General features: G+C 39.5%; 1 protein-coding gene across 1 annotated transcript in view; it reads left to right on the forward strand.

Annotated features, from left to right (window-relative positions):
• Positions 1 to 5,151, forward strand: part of RGS5 (regulator of G protein signaling 5) — a 69,121-nt gene extending 63,970 nt beyond the window's left edge. Inside the window, exon 5 of the mRNA XM_089299656.1 lies at positions 29 to 5,151. Coding sequence (XP_089155782.1) covers positions 29 to 190 — 162 coding nt within the window. The 3' untranslated portion in view covers positions 191 to 5,151. The remainder of the gene's footprint in view (positions 1 to 28) is intronic.
• Positions 5,152 to 15,638: the final 10,487 nt, after the last annotated feature.

Genomic DNA, 15,638 nt, shown 5'->3' on the forward strand with positions numbered 1-15,638 from the left:
CTCAGTAACCCGGTTTCCTGGTCCACAGGTGAATATTGACCACTTCACTAAGGACATCACAATGAAGAACCTGGTGGAGCCTTCCCTGAGCAGCTTCGATGTGGCCCAGAAGAGAATCCACGCTCTGATGGAGAAAGATTCCCTGCCTCGCTTCGTGCGCTCTGAATTTTATCTGGAGTTAATCAAGTAGTAATTTGGTCAGGCTATGAAAGGCACTCAGTGAGTTTCTTCCTCCATAATAACCCTGTGTTTTCCAGTAACCTACATATCTTCCCATAGCAGCTTTGCTCAGATACCCAAACAGGAAAATTCCCAAGGAATGTTGCCCATTCTTTTGCCAACCTTGTCTTGGAAGCTTACACAGGGTCCAAATTCCTTCCTCTTCCTTCCTTTCTCCTTCCTGCCCCATTGTTAATTGGATTCCACACACTTTTGTCAAACTCAATCTGAATCACAGAAAAACCATGCTAAGGCAAAGAAATATTATATCTCTGGATTTAGGAAATAAATCTCAATTTACACTAATCTGAAAAAGAATACAGATGTGAAAACATCAGATTCAAAGGGGCCTGATTGATCTCACTTGTTGTTTTACTTCTGACCAAGGGAGATCATCCCTCTATTTTTAAAGAAGCCACTATTTACTTTTTAAAGCAAATTCATTGTTTAAAATACAATCTTTCCCTTAGAGCATCTTCATGTTAGCTTGGATATTATAAATGAGATACAATCACAAATTTATTGTGTTGATACAAAATCAACTAAACACCATTCATATTCATTGTGTCTTTTTACCTCCTGCCCTTATTCCCACAAGAAAGTTACCAAGTTGTTTTAAATCAATGATCTAAGACCAACAATGGACTACATAACAAATATATCTATGGCCCTAGGGTATAAGCCAAAGTTTTAATTATCAAGATATTTGATATCCTTGTGAACATAAAACCCCCAGATTTCTAACTCTGATTATATAAAATAAAAGTATTCATGGAGATATTCAATATCAGGATTGCATACTAAAATGGAAAAATACTGTCAAGGTTAAAATGATTATTCCATGAGTCCCTCTATTATTGTTTTTGTAAATGACAATTGCCTTCAAGATGCAAAATTACTTTTGGAAAAATTAATGTGGTTATACATAGAGGCTTTCTAAATGAGACAAAATTTTAAGGAATTCTGCTTTTTGCAATATAATATGATCTTTTGCAATGCTATGTTCCCTCACTATTTTGCTTTATGCATTAGTAAATTGTACCTAAAATGAAAAGCACAGATTTATATTCCTGACACACCTCATGCACAACTATGGATAAGTCATGGTATTTCTAATAGTTTTAAACTTTTAATTCTGTGTTTCACTGTTATAAGTCTTAGAAAATTTTCCTTGTCTTTCGTACATTTGATTAAAGTAGTGATTTACACAACTTAGCTATACACAGAATCAAACCGAACCATGTATGAAAGTAGTCAATGTTAGGATGTGGGGTTATTGGAGGAGAAAGAGGACATTTTTAAAACAGTATTAATAAAAATCCAAAACATTTAAGTAGAAGACAACATTGCTTAGTCTCGAATTTCCTTCTTTTGTTTCCCTTTTTAATTCACATGCTCCTGGTTTTCCACATGTATAGCTCATTTATTTAGCCATTTCCTAGGAATATCAGCAGCAAAGCAGCCATGTTGCTCTTCTTTGGGCATGTGCTGATTTTGCCCATTTTTGTGATTTCAAAGGATAATGCTCCCTTCCTGAATACTCACCATTTCACCTTCTGTAAGCAGATTGAAATGACTGTGTATGCTGCCAGCAATGGCAGGACATCTGAATTGACTCAGATTTGTCACTATTGCCTATTTTAAAGAAGCTCCTCCATCAAGCAGTCCACAGCTAGGCTCCATCAAAATTGTAAACGTGAAAACATTCTCATTGAATGCGTTTGTGTTAGGTTGACAAGGAACTCAGATAAAAACAATGAAAACGCTCTGGGCATCATCTCCCTCAGCATCTATCTATTGTGCCCAAAATCAGTAAAAACAACAAAAAAGTGCCAGTTCTTGACTTCCTAAAGCAGTCGGAAATGGTAGGAACTCTGGAATCTAGGTGATTCATTTTTCTTTGAATGCCAAAACATTTTCAAGATTAATTAAAAGTCAAATACTTTGTTCACATTATTTGAAATTCATAGATATTTGAAAGTGTCCACAGAGGTAAGTAGATACCACGTATCTCCAGATAATTGATTCTGCAAAGACTCCAGCTAGCTCTTCACAAATTGACTGCACACCCTAAGTAAGTGAGTAGACTTGTCAGGGGAGGGTAACAAGAGCCTTCACCTTCACGTGAGCTGAATCCAGGAGGTCAATGGCAGGCAAGGGAATTATGAGAACAGTGCTGTGAAGGCTGCAAAAAGAATGTAGAAGCAGTGCCTTCCAGGGGGTGACATTGTATTATCTATCATCTGTCAATCAATCAATCATATATCAACCAATCTATCATCTATATTGTCTATCCCCTATCATCTATAATTTTATATTTGAAGTATACATATCCTATAAACTACTCAAACAAGAAATTCTGAAATCCAAAGAAATGCAAACATTCCAGCCCCCAATAAGAAAGTAAATATATTAAAATTGTCCTAGAAAATTTCTTTGAAAGTATGTTGAAACTTAACAAAAAGAGAAAAGGAAAAAAACCTAAATTGCTAGTAATTTCTAGGTTAACACAAAGAAAATAGCATTTCTTTAATTCTGGGAAATCAGAAAATGTGGGGTGATCTTCCAGGAAAAAGTTTGTGATGTCTATTTATTTATCACTCCCTTCCCCTCTTCCCGCTTCATCTCTTCTTTCCCTTGAGTAAATGGCCTGGGAAAATATGAAACCTACTGTAAGAGCCCTGGGGTGCTTGCATTTTCCTCCCTTGTGTAAATGTAACTACAGTTGTAAGTGGACTTCGGAAGTAGAGGCGGTGAAACCAAACTGTGGTCAATGAAAACAGGAGTTTATGCTTCTCACTTATGAGAGCTTAGCCCAAGGACTGACCCATAACCTAAGATTTTCTACCTGAGTTTAATATAGGTGGGACTGGGCTCAAGTGAAGATTTAAAATAGACCAGGACAAAGAGAGTAGCAACTCTAGAATAAATTAGCAAGTTTTGTCTCATGTTCATTTGTTAAAGCAGTGATAATCCATGGGAACAGCTTTCCTGCACTCCCTTGCTCACTCACTTTCTTTCTCATCCTCTCTCTCTCTCTCTCAAACACACACACACACACACACACACACACACACACACAGATAACTTCTTCCCAGATGTCACTTTTTGAAATGCAGAATTGAGACTATGCTTTCAAATCAGTAGAGTCTAATGTATGGAAACATTTTGTGTCCCCTTCCCTACACTCTGTTATATAAATTATGCTCTGAGTAGATTTTAGCTTTTAATGCATAAAGGAAAGCACTTAATAAAAAACACTATTTTATTTTTGGAATCTACAAAGCTATGCATTTTACTTGGTTAGTGAGGTTTTTTTCTCCACTTTGTACAAAATCCATTTGAATATGACAAACCTATGAATTTTCCCCAAAGGAATATTAGGTATCTAGAAGTTTCAAAACAAACGACCATTCACAGATCAGTGGATAAATTAATAAGCATTATGTTCTAATGCTTTGCAAAACCATTTATATCATCACAAATTTGATAGTTTGAGATTCGTTGGAAAGGATAGTTAGAGTTCAGGGACATGATTTTTACTCTTGAAACTGCTCCCATTAGTAGGTCACTTCCCCTGTTGTTTGGGAAGTTGGCAGGGTTGGGAGAAAGTGGGTCATGAGAAAGAAGAGAAAGGAGAGAAGTGGTGAGGGAGCAAGTACTCAGACCTGTGAAATTAATCCACTTGCTAGGGGAGCAGCTCAGCCTGGTTGGAAATCACACTTCTTTGTGCTGTCGTCTTCCAGACTTGCAAAGTATCTCTTGACTCACAATGTGGCTAAATGAAAAATTTTGTGTTAGTGTCCTGGAGAGTCTTGGCTAGAGAAAAGAAAGAACTGGGGGAAGGGGATCTTCTTTCTCCCACTTGGATTGCATGTGCCAGGAAGCAGAGAGAACACTCACCCATCCAAACCCAAGGGCTAGGCAACTCTATGTGGGTTTCGGACATAAAGTCTTAGTACATCTCAACGGAATGACTTGTAGATCTCTCTGGATTTCTGAATACTGTATTACACAAAGATGTTGTTTTTTTTTTTTTTTTCATTTGCTTGGTGAAAGGCTCTTCAGTTAACAATTTAGCATCTGTTTCTTGTGTTAAACACACATTTCACCAGACCAAAATTTATCCAAAAAGAATTTCCCCAGGATCAGTTAACCATCCTAGAAATGAGAAGACCAATCCTTCCAACTGAGGAGGTATGCATAGCTTTAAATAGAAATGCATAGCAGAGTGATAGATAAAATTGTTTAGGCTATTATCCTCAAATCACAGTTTAATAATAATCTTATTTTTCTAGTAGAGTAGCTACAAATCAACCTCTTAACATTCATATCTAGCTTAATAAGCCTTGCCAAGTTACTTACTCTCTTAACTGAGATGTTTTTCCTTCCACCTCACTTCTCTACCTCTCTTCCTCTTCTCTGCAGTAGGGAGTATTTACAATAGATGAGTCTAAATATCATTTTAATTACAATATTCTCTATATAGTTTGAATTATAATTGCAATAAGCACATTAAAAACATTTGCTTCTTATGTAGGAAAATGTAGAGGTTAAGGCATCAAAATTAAAAAAGAGAAATGCTGAGAAATTTGCCAGTGGAGACTGTGATCGAAGTAACTCTTGCCAGAAGTTCTTTTTATGCTATACAGTACCAGAACTTGGGGTACTGTTTTTTGCTATATAGTATCAGAATTTGGGAAACAACTTGTAATTGGCTATCAGAAGACAGCGAGGAGAAATGAAAAGTCTATGGATACATTTGCCAGCATTTATTTCATAGTTTTAAATTAGAGATAACTATATTCATCTTCTGATTTTTTGTATTCATTTGTACTATGCAACCCATGCTTTGTGATAAATAAAGCACCAAATATGTATCTACAACCATGATCACACATGTCGTATTAAATATAAATCTGTATCACTATGTAACAGCCTCATTTGAGTCTTTCTTGACTCCCAAGCATTTTTAACATGCTGAGTTCTTCCTGCACGTGCATTTGTTTCTTCAACATGCTTCTTACACCAGATGAACCCTAATCAGGTGAGAGGATGTTTAATAAGTGCCCATTTGAACAGGGCATGGCATGCAGAATTCAGAAAGGGAGATACAAAGTGCCCATTTTCATATTCCGATGACTTTCTCTTGGATTCAGGTGACAATAATTCATTGACCCAGTTTCCACCACTTCTAGGAACTGGCTGAGCACATTATATCATTTGGATCCTACAATATTCAGTGATCATACTAATTCCTTTCTTCTCCTGCATGGTGAGAGATAGGAAATCTGGATCCCTCTGTAAACAGCTTAATTCTATGACCCTAGAGTAATTCAGATAATGTGTTTGGATCATACAGCTAGTGGGAAAACTTGAATGCAAGAGGAAGCATATATAAGAGCAGATTTACAGGGAGAAATGGTGATGAGAACCCATGTGGAGATGGAGATAGATATAGACACTGTTGGGGGTCAAGAATTTGGTGAAGCAGATATAATCCAAATTTGGATGGTTGCATCCCATGTTGGAGTGCCTGGATTCAAGTTCTATGTTTCCAATTCCAACTTACTGCCCAGGAGGCAGCAGGTCATGGCTCATGTGTCCCTGCCACACTGGTGGGTCACCCAAATCGAACTGTGAGCTCCCAGCTTCAGACTAAGTTCACCCCTGCAGTTGGCAGGTCTTTGGGGAGTGAACCAGTGAATGGAAATGGAAGGTCTCTCTATATTTTCATCTCATTGTCTTTCAAATAAAATGGATTTTTTTTTGTAAAGAGAGAGGGAAAGAGAGTTGGTCTCTGACAAGTTTCCTAGTTCTCTCTCTGTTCCCATGAAGCCCAACTGTAGTTAGTATAGATACAATGCCCATAAATCCTTTCAGTACCACCTACTCTCCTCTTTATTCTAATTACTATGTCTTTGATGAGACCCTGAGTTTCCACCATCAAGTACTACCTGAGCAAAGATCTTTGGCGCTGCTCTCCATCCCCCATGGAGAAGTGATATCCTCAGGTTGATTAAGCAGGTTAGTGGCAGAATGGAGGTTAGAGATCACATTGACTGTCTATACCAGGCAGAGAAACCACATGTGGTGCCCAAGCCATGAGCATTACTGGCTCTTACTTGAGAAAATGGGCTAAATGAGCTCTTGTCTTATCATCTTTTGGTTAGATGAGTGACATTCTCCAAGCATTAAGATTGCTAAAGCACACTTTGCTAGCTTCATATTTTCTAAATCAGCAGTATGTTGAAAATTATATTGTCCACAACCATTTTCTGAATATGTTATTTTTTTCAGATGACTTCCTACCATTGCCAGAGCATTCTGTGTATGAGTTAATCTCAGCTGGCACTCCTCATGAGTTTCCACTTTTCAGTCAAACTCTACCACTTTCTGTTTAAATTTGTTAAAATAAAAAGAGTTGTGGATGAAAATTTTACAAAAAAGCAAAGCTGATGAGCAGGAACTCTATGCCCCAGCTTTGGCAGTCAGGTCTTATTGCCAGGGAGCCGGGTCTCTGTTAAGAAGTTTGCACTTCCAAGTCACAGCCATTGCTGGAGAATACTGCTTATCACAAGCCTGAAGGTGTGTATATGCTCCTGGGTGACTCTGGAAGCCTTAGTTGTGTCTTGAAAAACCATCGTCTTATGATTGCCCTTGGAGGGAACTTTCTGTGACATGACTGAAATAGATGCCTGCCTTGTGTGTACTGCTAAATGCCCAAAGCCTCTTTGGTTCCAAGCAAACTTCTTGGAAAATATAAATGACAATTAGAGTGGAACCGGAGCCCAGAGGCGTCAGTGAACCAGCGTGAGGGGAGATGGATGTCCTCTTACTTCTTTTAACTAAACATTTATTTTGATTCTTTCTTAATACAGCAAAGAATGCTTAACTTCTGTGCCAAGTTGATTTTCTCTAACAATTTGGCTGACAATAAGCAGGGAGAGAGGTGATAAAGAAAAAAGAAAAAACAGATTCAGAAAAATGTCAGAGCTGGAACAGACTTTACAAATGGTCAAGTAGGCCCTGGATGAAAATTCACTTGATCTCTTGTGAAAGGTTCTTCACACCCGAGATGTGCTCCCTTGCAGGACACAAACACTTGAAATCTGGGGAGCGAGGAGACACCTATTTGCCTGGCCCAGCAGAACAGTCAAATGGTCCCTGGTGAGCAGCTGGTAGCCATCATGACACACACAATGTCACTCTTTCATCCTAAATTATTATTGCATTCAAGATCCATTTTACTGATGAGGGAATTGAGGCCCACTGAGCTGAAAAGATTTACCCTAAGTTATACATCTGGGTGATGTCCTAATTCTTATAGATGATCTGATTCCTAGTGTAGAACACTTTCTCTTTCCTTTTTTTTTCTGGTTTTATTTATTTATTTGAGAGGTAGAGTTATGGACAAAGAGAGGGAGAGACAGAGAGAAAGGTCTTCCATCAGCTGGTTCACTCCCCTGTCAGCTGATTTACTAACCGGCCATGGCGGCCGGAGCTGAGCCTGTCTGAAGCCAGGAGCCAGGAGCTTCTTCCAGGTCTCCCACATGGGTGAAGGGGCCCAAACATTTGGGCCATCTTCCACTGATTTCCCAGGCCATTAGCAGGAAGCTGGATCATAAAAGGAGAGCCGGGACATAAACCTTTACCTGTTGGAGATGCTGTTGTCACAGGTTCAGGCTTAGCCTACTATGCCACAATGCCAACCCCCAATCTTATTATTCTTTTCTTTAAAACTTTTGATGGCTTTCCAGGCTTCTGCTCTCTCTTTCTAGGCTCTAAACCTAGGGAATAGAGGAGTCTTTAAATCTACATGGGCATCATATTCACTGAATAACACCTCCCATATCCATGTGCTGTGGGTTGACCAGGACTTGGCTCCCCAAACTCATGCAGATGTTTAAAATTTGAAGTCTCAATTTGAAGAGCTGATGGATTGTAGATGAAGACTTGATCTAATTATGGTGTCTCAGAGGTCAGCTTGCTGGGAGGTCTTTAGGTCATTGGGGGCCTGACCACAGAAAGTGGTGTTGCAAGAGACTTGGTTGTTTTAGCCAAGTTCTGCCCAGTTTCTCTCTCTCTGCTTTCTGGATCACCTTGTGATCATTCCTCCTCATCCACTCCACCACGGCCAGCATCTACTATACACCAGACTTATAGGACCACCCGATCCTGAACTGTGAATCTCTAAACTATGAGCTTATCTCAGGTCTTTTAGCTCAAGTAATGAAAAGCCAGCTGATAAGCCATTCATTGCTTTAAACTCACTCAGGTGCTGTTATTAATAGCACAAATCAAATTCACTTCAAAAACTATATTAGATACAATGATGATAATATAGTTTAGCAGACCGACACTGATGAACAATATTAAAAATTATATTATCTTTCCATTTTGAATATTGTAAATTAACAGATGCTAATAGTAGAGTCTGTTTCATATAAATCTCCTAAAAATCACTCTGAATTATAAAAAAAAATTATTTGACTTCAAGAATTTTGATTGCCACTCTCCTGTAGCATAGTCCAATGCACAGAAATTTCTCAACCAGCAAGTGACATGCAACTGCTTGCGGAATTCTGAATGCATCGTGCTTTTTCATATTCTAGAGCTAGCATGGAGCAGTTCCTTTCACTACATTCCCTCCATTTCACCTGGATTACACCTACACAGGTTTTAAGAAGTAGCAGCCAGATACCCTCCTCTCCAGGGAAACTTCCTGCCCACTCATCAGAGCCCATGGAATAAAAATGGGAGCATTCCTCTAGTTTGGTGTGACTCCACTAACGATATGCCAATTAGATAGAATAATTGTGTGGGAGAGTTAAGGGATACCCTTTTAAGGTCTGGCAGTTTTCGCTGTTAAAACAGTCTGGACACAAAAATTTCCAGATACCAAGCTCTCCCTAAATGGCTAGGAAGATAGGCTAAGCGAGGAAATTGGAACTGCCATGGCTTCTAACTATGCCCTCAGGAAGCAATATTCCTCCCACATCTTGATGTTGTCCAGTGTCATAAATACCAAGCCAGAGAAGTCGGGAGACTAGTACCAAGGCAGATGGGAGGCTGATGGGACTACCAATAAACTCAAATCCCTCCAGGCAAATAGCCACTCACTCTATCTCCTTTAAATTAGCTGTGCTTTGGATTTTGTTGGTTCTGTGACTTTGCTGTTTTTCTGGACAAGCAGGTCAGACGTCTGTCAGGGTCTTTACTTTTGCACATCCCAAGACATTTTCCTACTTAAAACATGGAGAAAATAAATGAACTTTCTTGGTGATGTCCTGGCGGGCAGCATTTGTCTTTTTGCAGTAATACATTCCTATTTTACTGTAGGAGGTAAGCAGGAATAGAGGGCTAATCCTACCCCATTGAAACTGCACTGCACTTTATTCTTCTAAAAAAGTTTAAAGGCATTAGGGAATTGCATGACTCTCATCTTGCCATATCTTCTCAGCCTAGTCTTTTCGAATGACTAAGCACAGACAGACGAAACAAAGTGTATGTATTTTTAGTTTGTGTGAGGGGCTTTCTATTTTATTAATCAGCGGTCTACAAAAGTGTCTGTATCTCAGAATAAAGGTAATTGAAACCCAAATGATACCATTTATTTCAGATCTTGGCTCCTCAAGACAGGCAACAGATTTAAAAGACATCTCAAAGATACAAATGGCATATTTTGGTAAAATCTAAATCTATGACTCTTTGAACTATAAGTGCAGACATCAGAAAAGTGCAGTGTAGGTAGTATTGGGCTTTAGGGCAAGGAGAATGGCTTTTCTAGTTAAAACTTAGTCTCACTCCAGTTGACTCAGGGTTACGTGGCTCAGAGTCACATTGAACTGTAATTAGATTCTTGCAGCACAAATAACCTTGAGCCTCTTTTTCTTATCATTAGAAACAGGGCTACCTAGATTTTCTATAACACAGACAGGTGATGAGGAATAAATGAAATAAAATTATATAAGAAGTTTTATAACCTGTAAAATGAGACTGGTTTCTCAGATCTGCATCCAGACAATTTTCTTCTTTTCATTGTGTTCCTAGTGTGAATCATTAGGGCACAATCAGAGAAAATACTTCAGTAGGCATCACCAGGAGAGAAAGCAGTGATATGTCATAATTTCCACAACATTTTCTCCTCTCTTCAAGCTATTCCTAACTGTGAGCTTAAAAGTCTGGGGCTATGCTTTATTTCTTAGTGTGCCCTTGTGTTCTGAGAACACAGACGATAATCACACCAGCTGGTACAGACTTATAAGCTAACTGGTCTAGCAGACATCTGGGATCCTTTGGACTCTTCCACCACCCTTGTCCACCAAGAGACCTAATCCTACCTGATGTTTGTAGAGCTTTACTCTATTTTATTTTGCTTGATCATGGCCATAACTCGGTGAGAGTGTTCAAAATAGGTGAGATTAAAATGTCCATCTCACACATAAGTGCCTGGAGCTCAGAAAATCTGAAGGAGTTGGCAAGGTCACACAATTAGTATCAGTAAAGCTAAGCTTAAAGGAAGGGGCTTTTGGCTCTATTTCTTTTGTTTTGTTTTGTTTTTATAGAAAGCTTCATTTAATAAATATAAATTTCATAAGTACAACTTTTGGATTATAACGGTTCTTCCCCCATACCCGCCCTCACACCCCCATACCGTCCCACCTCCTACTCCCTCTCCCATCCCACTCTTCATTAAGATTCATTTTTAATTATCTTTATATAGGGAAGATCAACTTAGTACAAAGTAAAGATTTCAACAGTTTGCACCCACACAGACACACAAAGTATAAAATACTGTTTGAAGACTAGTTTTACTGTTAATTTGCATAGTACAACACAGTAAGGACAGAAGTCTTACATGGGGAGAAAGTGCATGGTGACTCCTGTTGTTGGTTTAACAATTGACACTCTTATTTATGACATCAGTGATCACCTGAGGCTCTTGTCATGAGCTGCTAAGGCTATGGAAGCCTCTTGAGTCCACAAACTCTGACATTATTTAGACAAGGCAATAATCAAAGTGGAGGTTTCTCTCCTCCCTTCAGAGAAAGGTACCTCCTTCTTTGATGGCCCTTCTTTCCACTGGGATATCACTCACAGAGATCTTTCCTGTAGGTCATTTTTGTCGCTCCCCCTCTTCATGGAGGAACGACACTAAACCCTGCCTAGGCTTCCTATCTGAGTCACGGCACCATTATGTCGCTCCCCGTCTTCGTGGAGGAACGACACAGGACCCTGCGCTGTTCTTTTGTCTGCTCGGCCCTCCCCGGGTTTGCTGCTGGTTCTTCCCAGGTTGGCTACTGACCCTTCCACTTCCGCGGGGGAGCGGCACACCGCCGGCCGGCTCTCTCGGGGGCTGCACGGGTGTTCCCTCAGATGTTCCCCTTAGATGTTCCTGGTGCATGTTGTCTCTCTCCTCCTTTATAGTCCTCTTCCACCAATCCCAACTCTGCTACCCACACGCCGAGTACGCTGCTCTCCTCCAATCAGGAGCAGGTCCTACAGTTTATTGGTTGAACTGGAGGCAGCTGTATAGAAGCTGTTTCTCCCTTCTCAGCGCCATATTGTGGGAGAGCAGATGCATAGAATAAGTCTTAATTCCAGTAACTTAGTCTAGTCCGGGTTGCTCCCCACAATTTTATTGCTCTGTTTCTAGAGCTCCTTTCTCTGTAGTGTGCTGCTAGCAAACTCAGCACTATAGCATCATTACAAGGTTGGCAACAGAAAGGGTGGACCTTGAATAATACCTGTAAGCTCTGTACTGAAGATCCAAGGTGTGAAAGTGTATGTGTTTATATATAAACAAATGTTTTTTTTTTTCTTTTTAAATACTTATCATTGGAAGTTGACATGGATAGATTCACAGTACATTTAAGCAGGTGAGAAAAATAATAGGATGAAGGAGCACAGACATGAATACTGTCTTAAGCCCCGGCTCATTTCTTTGTTTAAAAAGGTGTTTGTTCTCAGATTACAACATCTGGGCCATCTGTCACTCTTGTTTCTGGGTCTGCAGCTCTTGGCTACCATGTAAAGTTATGCTTTTATGTCCACTTATGACAGCCTGGTGAAAGCTGATTCTCTTGTCATATTCCTTTCACATTAATGACTTCTTACATCTGGACATGTCCTTGAGATTTTCAAATCATTTCTACACATTATTGCATTGGCTTCTCATGTCCAGTTCGCCTTCCCTCAGAGTCTTTGTAACTTCTCTGATTCTGGTGTTTCAGAATCTCATTTGGGTGTGTGCTAATATCATCTGTTCTTACAGTGTTTCTTATCTTTTGTTGAGTATACTTTTCCTGTTCTTTTGCTTCCTTTCTATTATTTCCTTTTTGTTTCTAGAGTTTCCTTCTTATTCATATTTAATTTGCTTATATTCTTGCTCAATGCCGTTCCAAGTGTTTTACACACGTGATTTTATGACATGAGGATTCTAACTCCATTTTTCATGAGAAAGAAAGACTCAAAGAAAGCCAGGAATGACAACAAGTTCATGAAGGTAGAACAGAGCCAAGCTTGGATCCCGGGAAGGCAGTGACACCAAGTTTGTTTTTTTCATTTCCCTTCCTCCCTCAACTCTCTTTCCCCTCCTTTTTGTACTTCAAACTAGGTTGTTTTACTCTGAAGAAGGCCTGAATTTTCTGTTTTACTTATTCAGAGGTGTATGCTTTCCATGTTCCGAGTGCCTCATCTGTTTTCTCCACCCTCTAGTAATACATTTTTCAGTAGTGTGTCATCTTTGTAGAACTTCATGAAACCCTACCTGCCTTAAAATCCACCCTTGTTGACCACAGAGTACCACATACTCTCAGAACCTAAAGCAGTACAAGGCAAGGAGAATAACAATCATAGAATACAGAGATTTTCCCAGAGCAGCTGCTGTTTCAAATATCCTATTCTGTTTTTTCCATAAGTACACTTGTCAGACTATGTGTTCTGGTGTCCAGTTTAGAGAATATAATTTTCCAGCTAAGCTGTAACTCAGTCCAGGCAGATCAGGCTTATATAACCATAGTTATGTTAATAAATCAGCAGCTATAAAAACACACATTCCTCAGACTCAAAAGATAAATAGCTGAATTTTCTAGATCCTGAAGGATCACTGGAACAAGTCACATTATACTTAAAAAATGTTCTCCTAGAAAGTGGCAGTGTAATAAGATAAACACAAAGACCCCAGTCTGATCCTGATGGATATTACTGCTTATGAAACCTTTGCCAGCACTCAACAAAGTCAGTGTCTCTCTACTTCTCTGCATTGTCATATGTGTTCCAAACTTGACTATACAGCATGCATCATAACTGTTTGATATTAAGTCCTGACAATGTGCCAGATTCTATCCTAGTTAGGAATACAGACATAAAGTAAATTCTAGCCTTTATTCTCCAAGGAGCTTGGCATTTAGTGAGATGACATGTGCAGTAGAGTTCCCCAACTCCCCCACAAATGTGAAAAGTGGCCAGAGCTCTACCATTTACCTCCTACCTGCACCAAAGACAACAGTATCCACCTCCTCACCCTCGCGTTGTGTCTTCTCTTTATCTGCATGAATTTGGTCCACCCCCAATCTATCTCTGCCATTCTTTTAAGATGCAGCTGGAATTATTTATTTAAAGAGATATTCTACCCACACTCTCCAAAGTCTTTTCATTGGAACATTTTTCTAAAATAATAACATTAATAATAATAAAATGCACACATGTAAACACATACATATAAAGGAAAAAACAAGCTTTTTCTCTTCACTCTCATACTCAACACACAACATTTCTGTGGCCTGATGTATGGACATTGAGCAGTTCTCCAATGAATGCCATCTGGGTGTCCTACAATTTTTCGCCTTTCTGACAATATGTACATAGCAATAACATCAAATCTCCCAAATTAAGAGCTCAATCCAACTATACTGCCGCCATTTCATATGCAGTTGCAAGCTGCAAGTTATTACCCACCCTCTTCTTTGTTAGCTTCAGTAATTTGCTAAAATGGCTCCCAGAACTCAAGGAAACAAAATTTTACATGTTACAAAGGATGAATAGCTAGCTGGAAGAGATACACAGGGCAAAGCATGGACAAAGACAAGGAGCTTCCACGCTATCTTTCGGTGTGCTGTGCTCTCAGAACCTCCATGTGTTCATTAATCCAGAGCTCTCCAAACATAACCTTTGGAGTTTTAGGGATGCTTCATTATGTAAGCATAACTGATTAAAGCATTGGTCACTGTCAGTGGAAAGGAGGGACCATCAAAGAAGGATGTACTTTTCTCTGAAGGGAGGAGAAAACATCCACTTTGTTTATGGCCCTGTCCAAATACAGATGGAGTCTGTGGTCACAAAAGGCTTCCATAGCCTTGGCAGCCCATGGCAAGAGCCTTGGGTGATTGGGTGATCACTGACATCATAAATAAGAGTGTTAATTGTTAAAGGAACAACAGAAGTCATTGTGCACTTACTCCCCATGTAGGACCTCCATCCTTAATGAGTTGTACTACGAGAATTGACTGCAAATCTTGTTCTCAAACTGTACTCTATATGTTGTGTGTGTATATGGGTGCAAACTGTTGAAATAAATGATTAATATGGAGTTGGTCCTTTGTAGATAAAATCAAACTAAAAATGAACCATAATGAAGAAGGAGATGGGAGAGGGACAGGGAGGTGGAATAGGAGTTGGGGTGGAAGGGTGGTTATGGGGGAAAAAAAACACTATATTCCTAAAGTTGCATCTATAAAAAATGCATTCATTAAATAAAAACTTAAAAAAATAAAGCATTGGCTATCGGTGATCAACTCAACCCCTTCAGCCCCTTTCCCCTTCCTGTAGGTTGAAGGTGAGGAGTGGGGTCAAAAATTCTGACCCTCCAAACACAGGATTCATTCTTATGTCAACTAGTCCCTGTCATGAGGCCATCCAGGAACCTGCAAGAGTTTTCTCATTAGAAAAAAGGATGGTTAATCATCCAGGAAATTCCAAGGGAATAAAACTGTGTCGGATGCCACTATCATCCAGCAACTAGGGTCACAGACCAAATATTAAAACAGAAAGATGGGCTGGCACAGTGGCATAGCGGGTTAAACCACCATCTGCAATGCCAGCATCCCATATAGGCACCGGTTCAAGTCCTGGTTGCTCCACTTCCAATCCAGCTCTCTGCTATGGCCTGGGAAAGCAGTAGAAGATAGCCCAAGTTCTTTGGCTCCTGCACCCTATTGAGAGACCTGGAGGAATATCCTGGATCCTGGCTTCGGATTGGCACAGCTCTGGCCATTGCGGCCAATTGGGAAGTGAACCAGCGGATAGAAGACCTCTCTCTGTGTGTCTTTACCTCTCTCTGTAACACTTTCAAATAAAGAAAATAAATCTTAAAAAGAAAAAAGAAAAAAAGACTGTAATAATTGTTAGTTTTTTCT

The sequence above is a fragment of the Oryctolagus cuniculus genome, chromosome 7 (assembly GCF_051225735.1).
Source record: "Oryctolagus cuniculus isolate XC-2025 breed Fujian yellow rabbit chromosome 7, ASM5122573v1, whole genome shotgun sequence".
NCBI classification, from domain to species: domain Eukaryota; kingdom Metazoa; phylum Chordata; class Mammalia; order Lagomorpha; family Leporidae; genus Oryctolagus; species Oryctolagus cuniculus.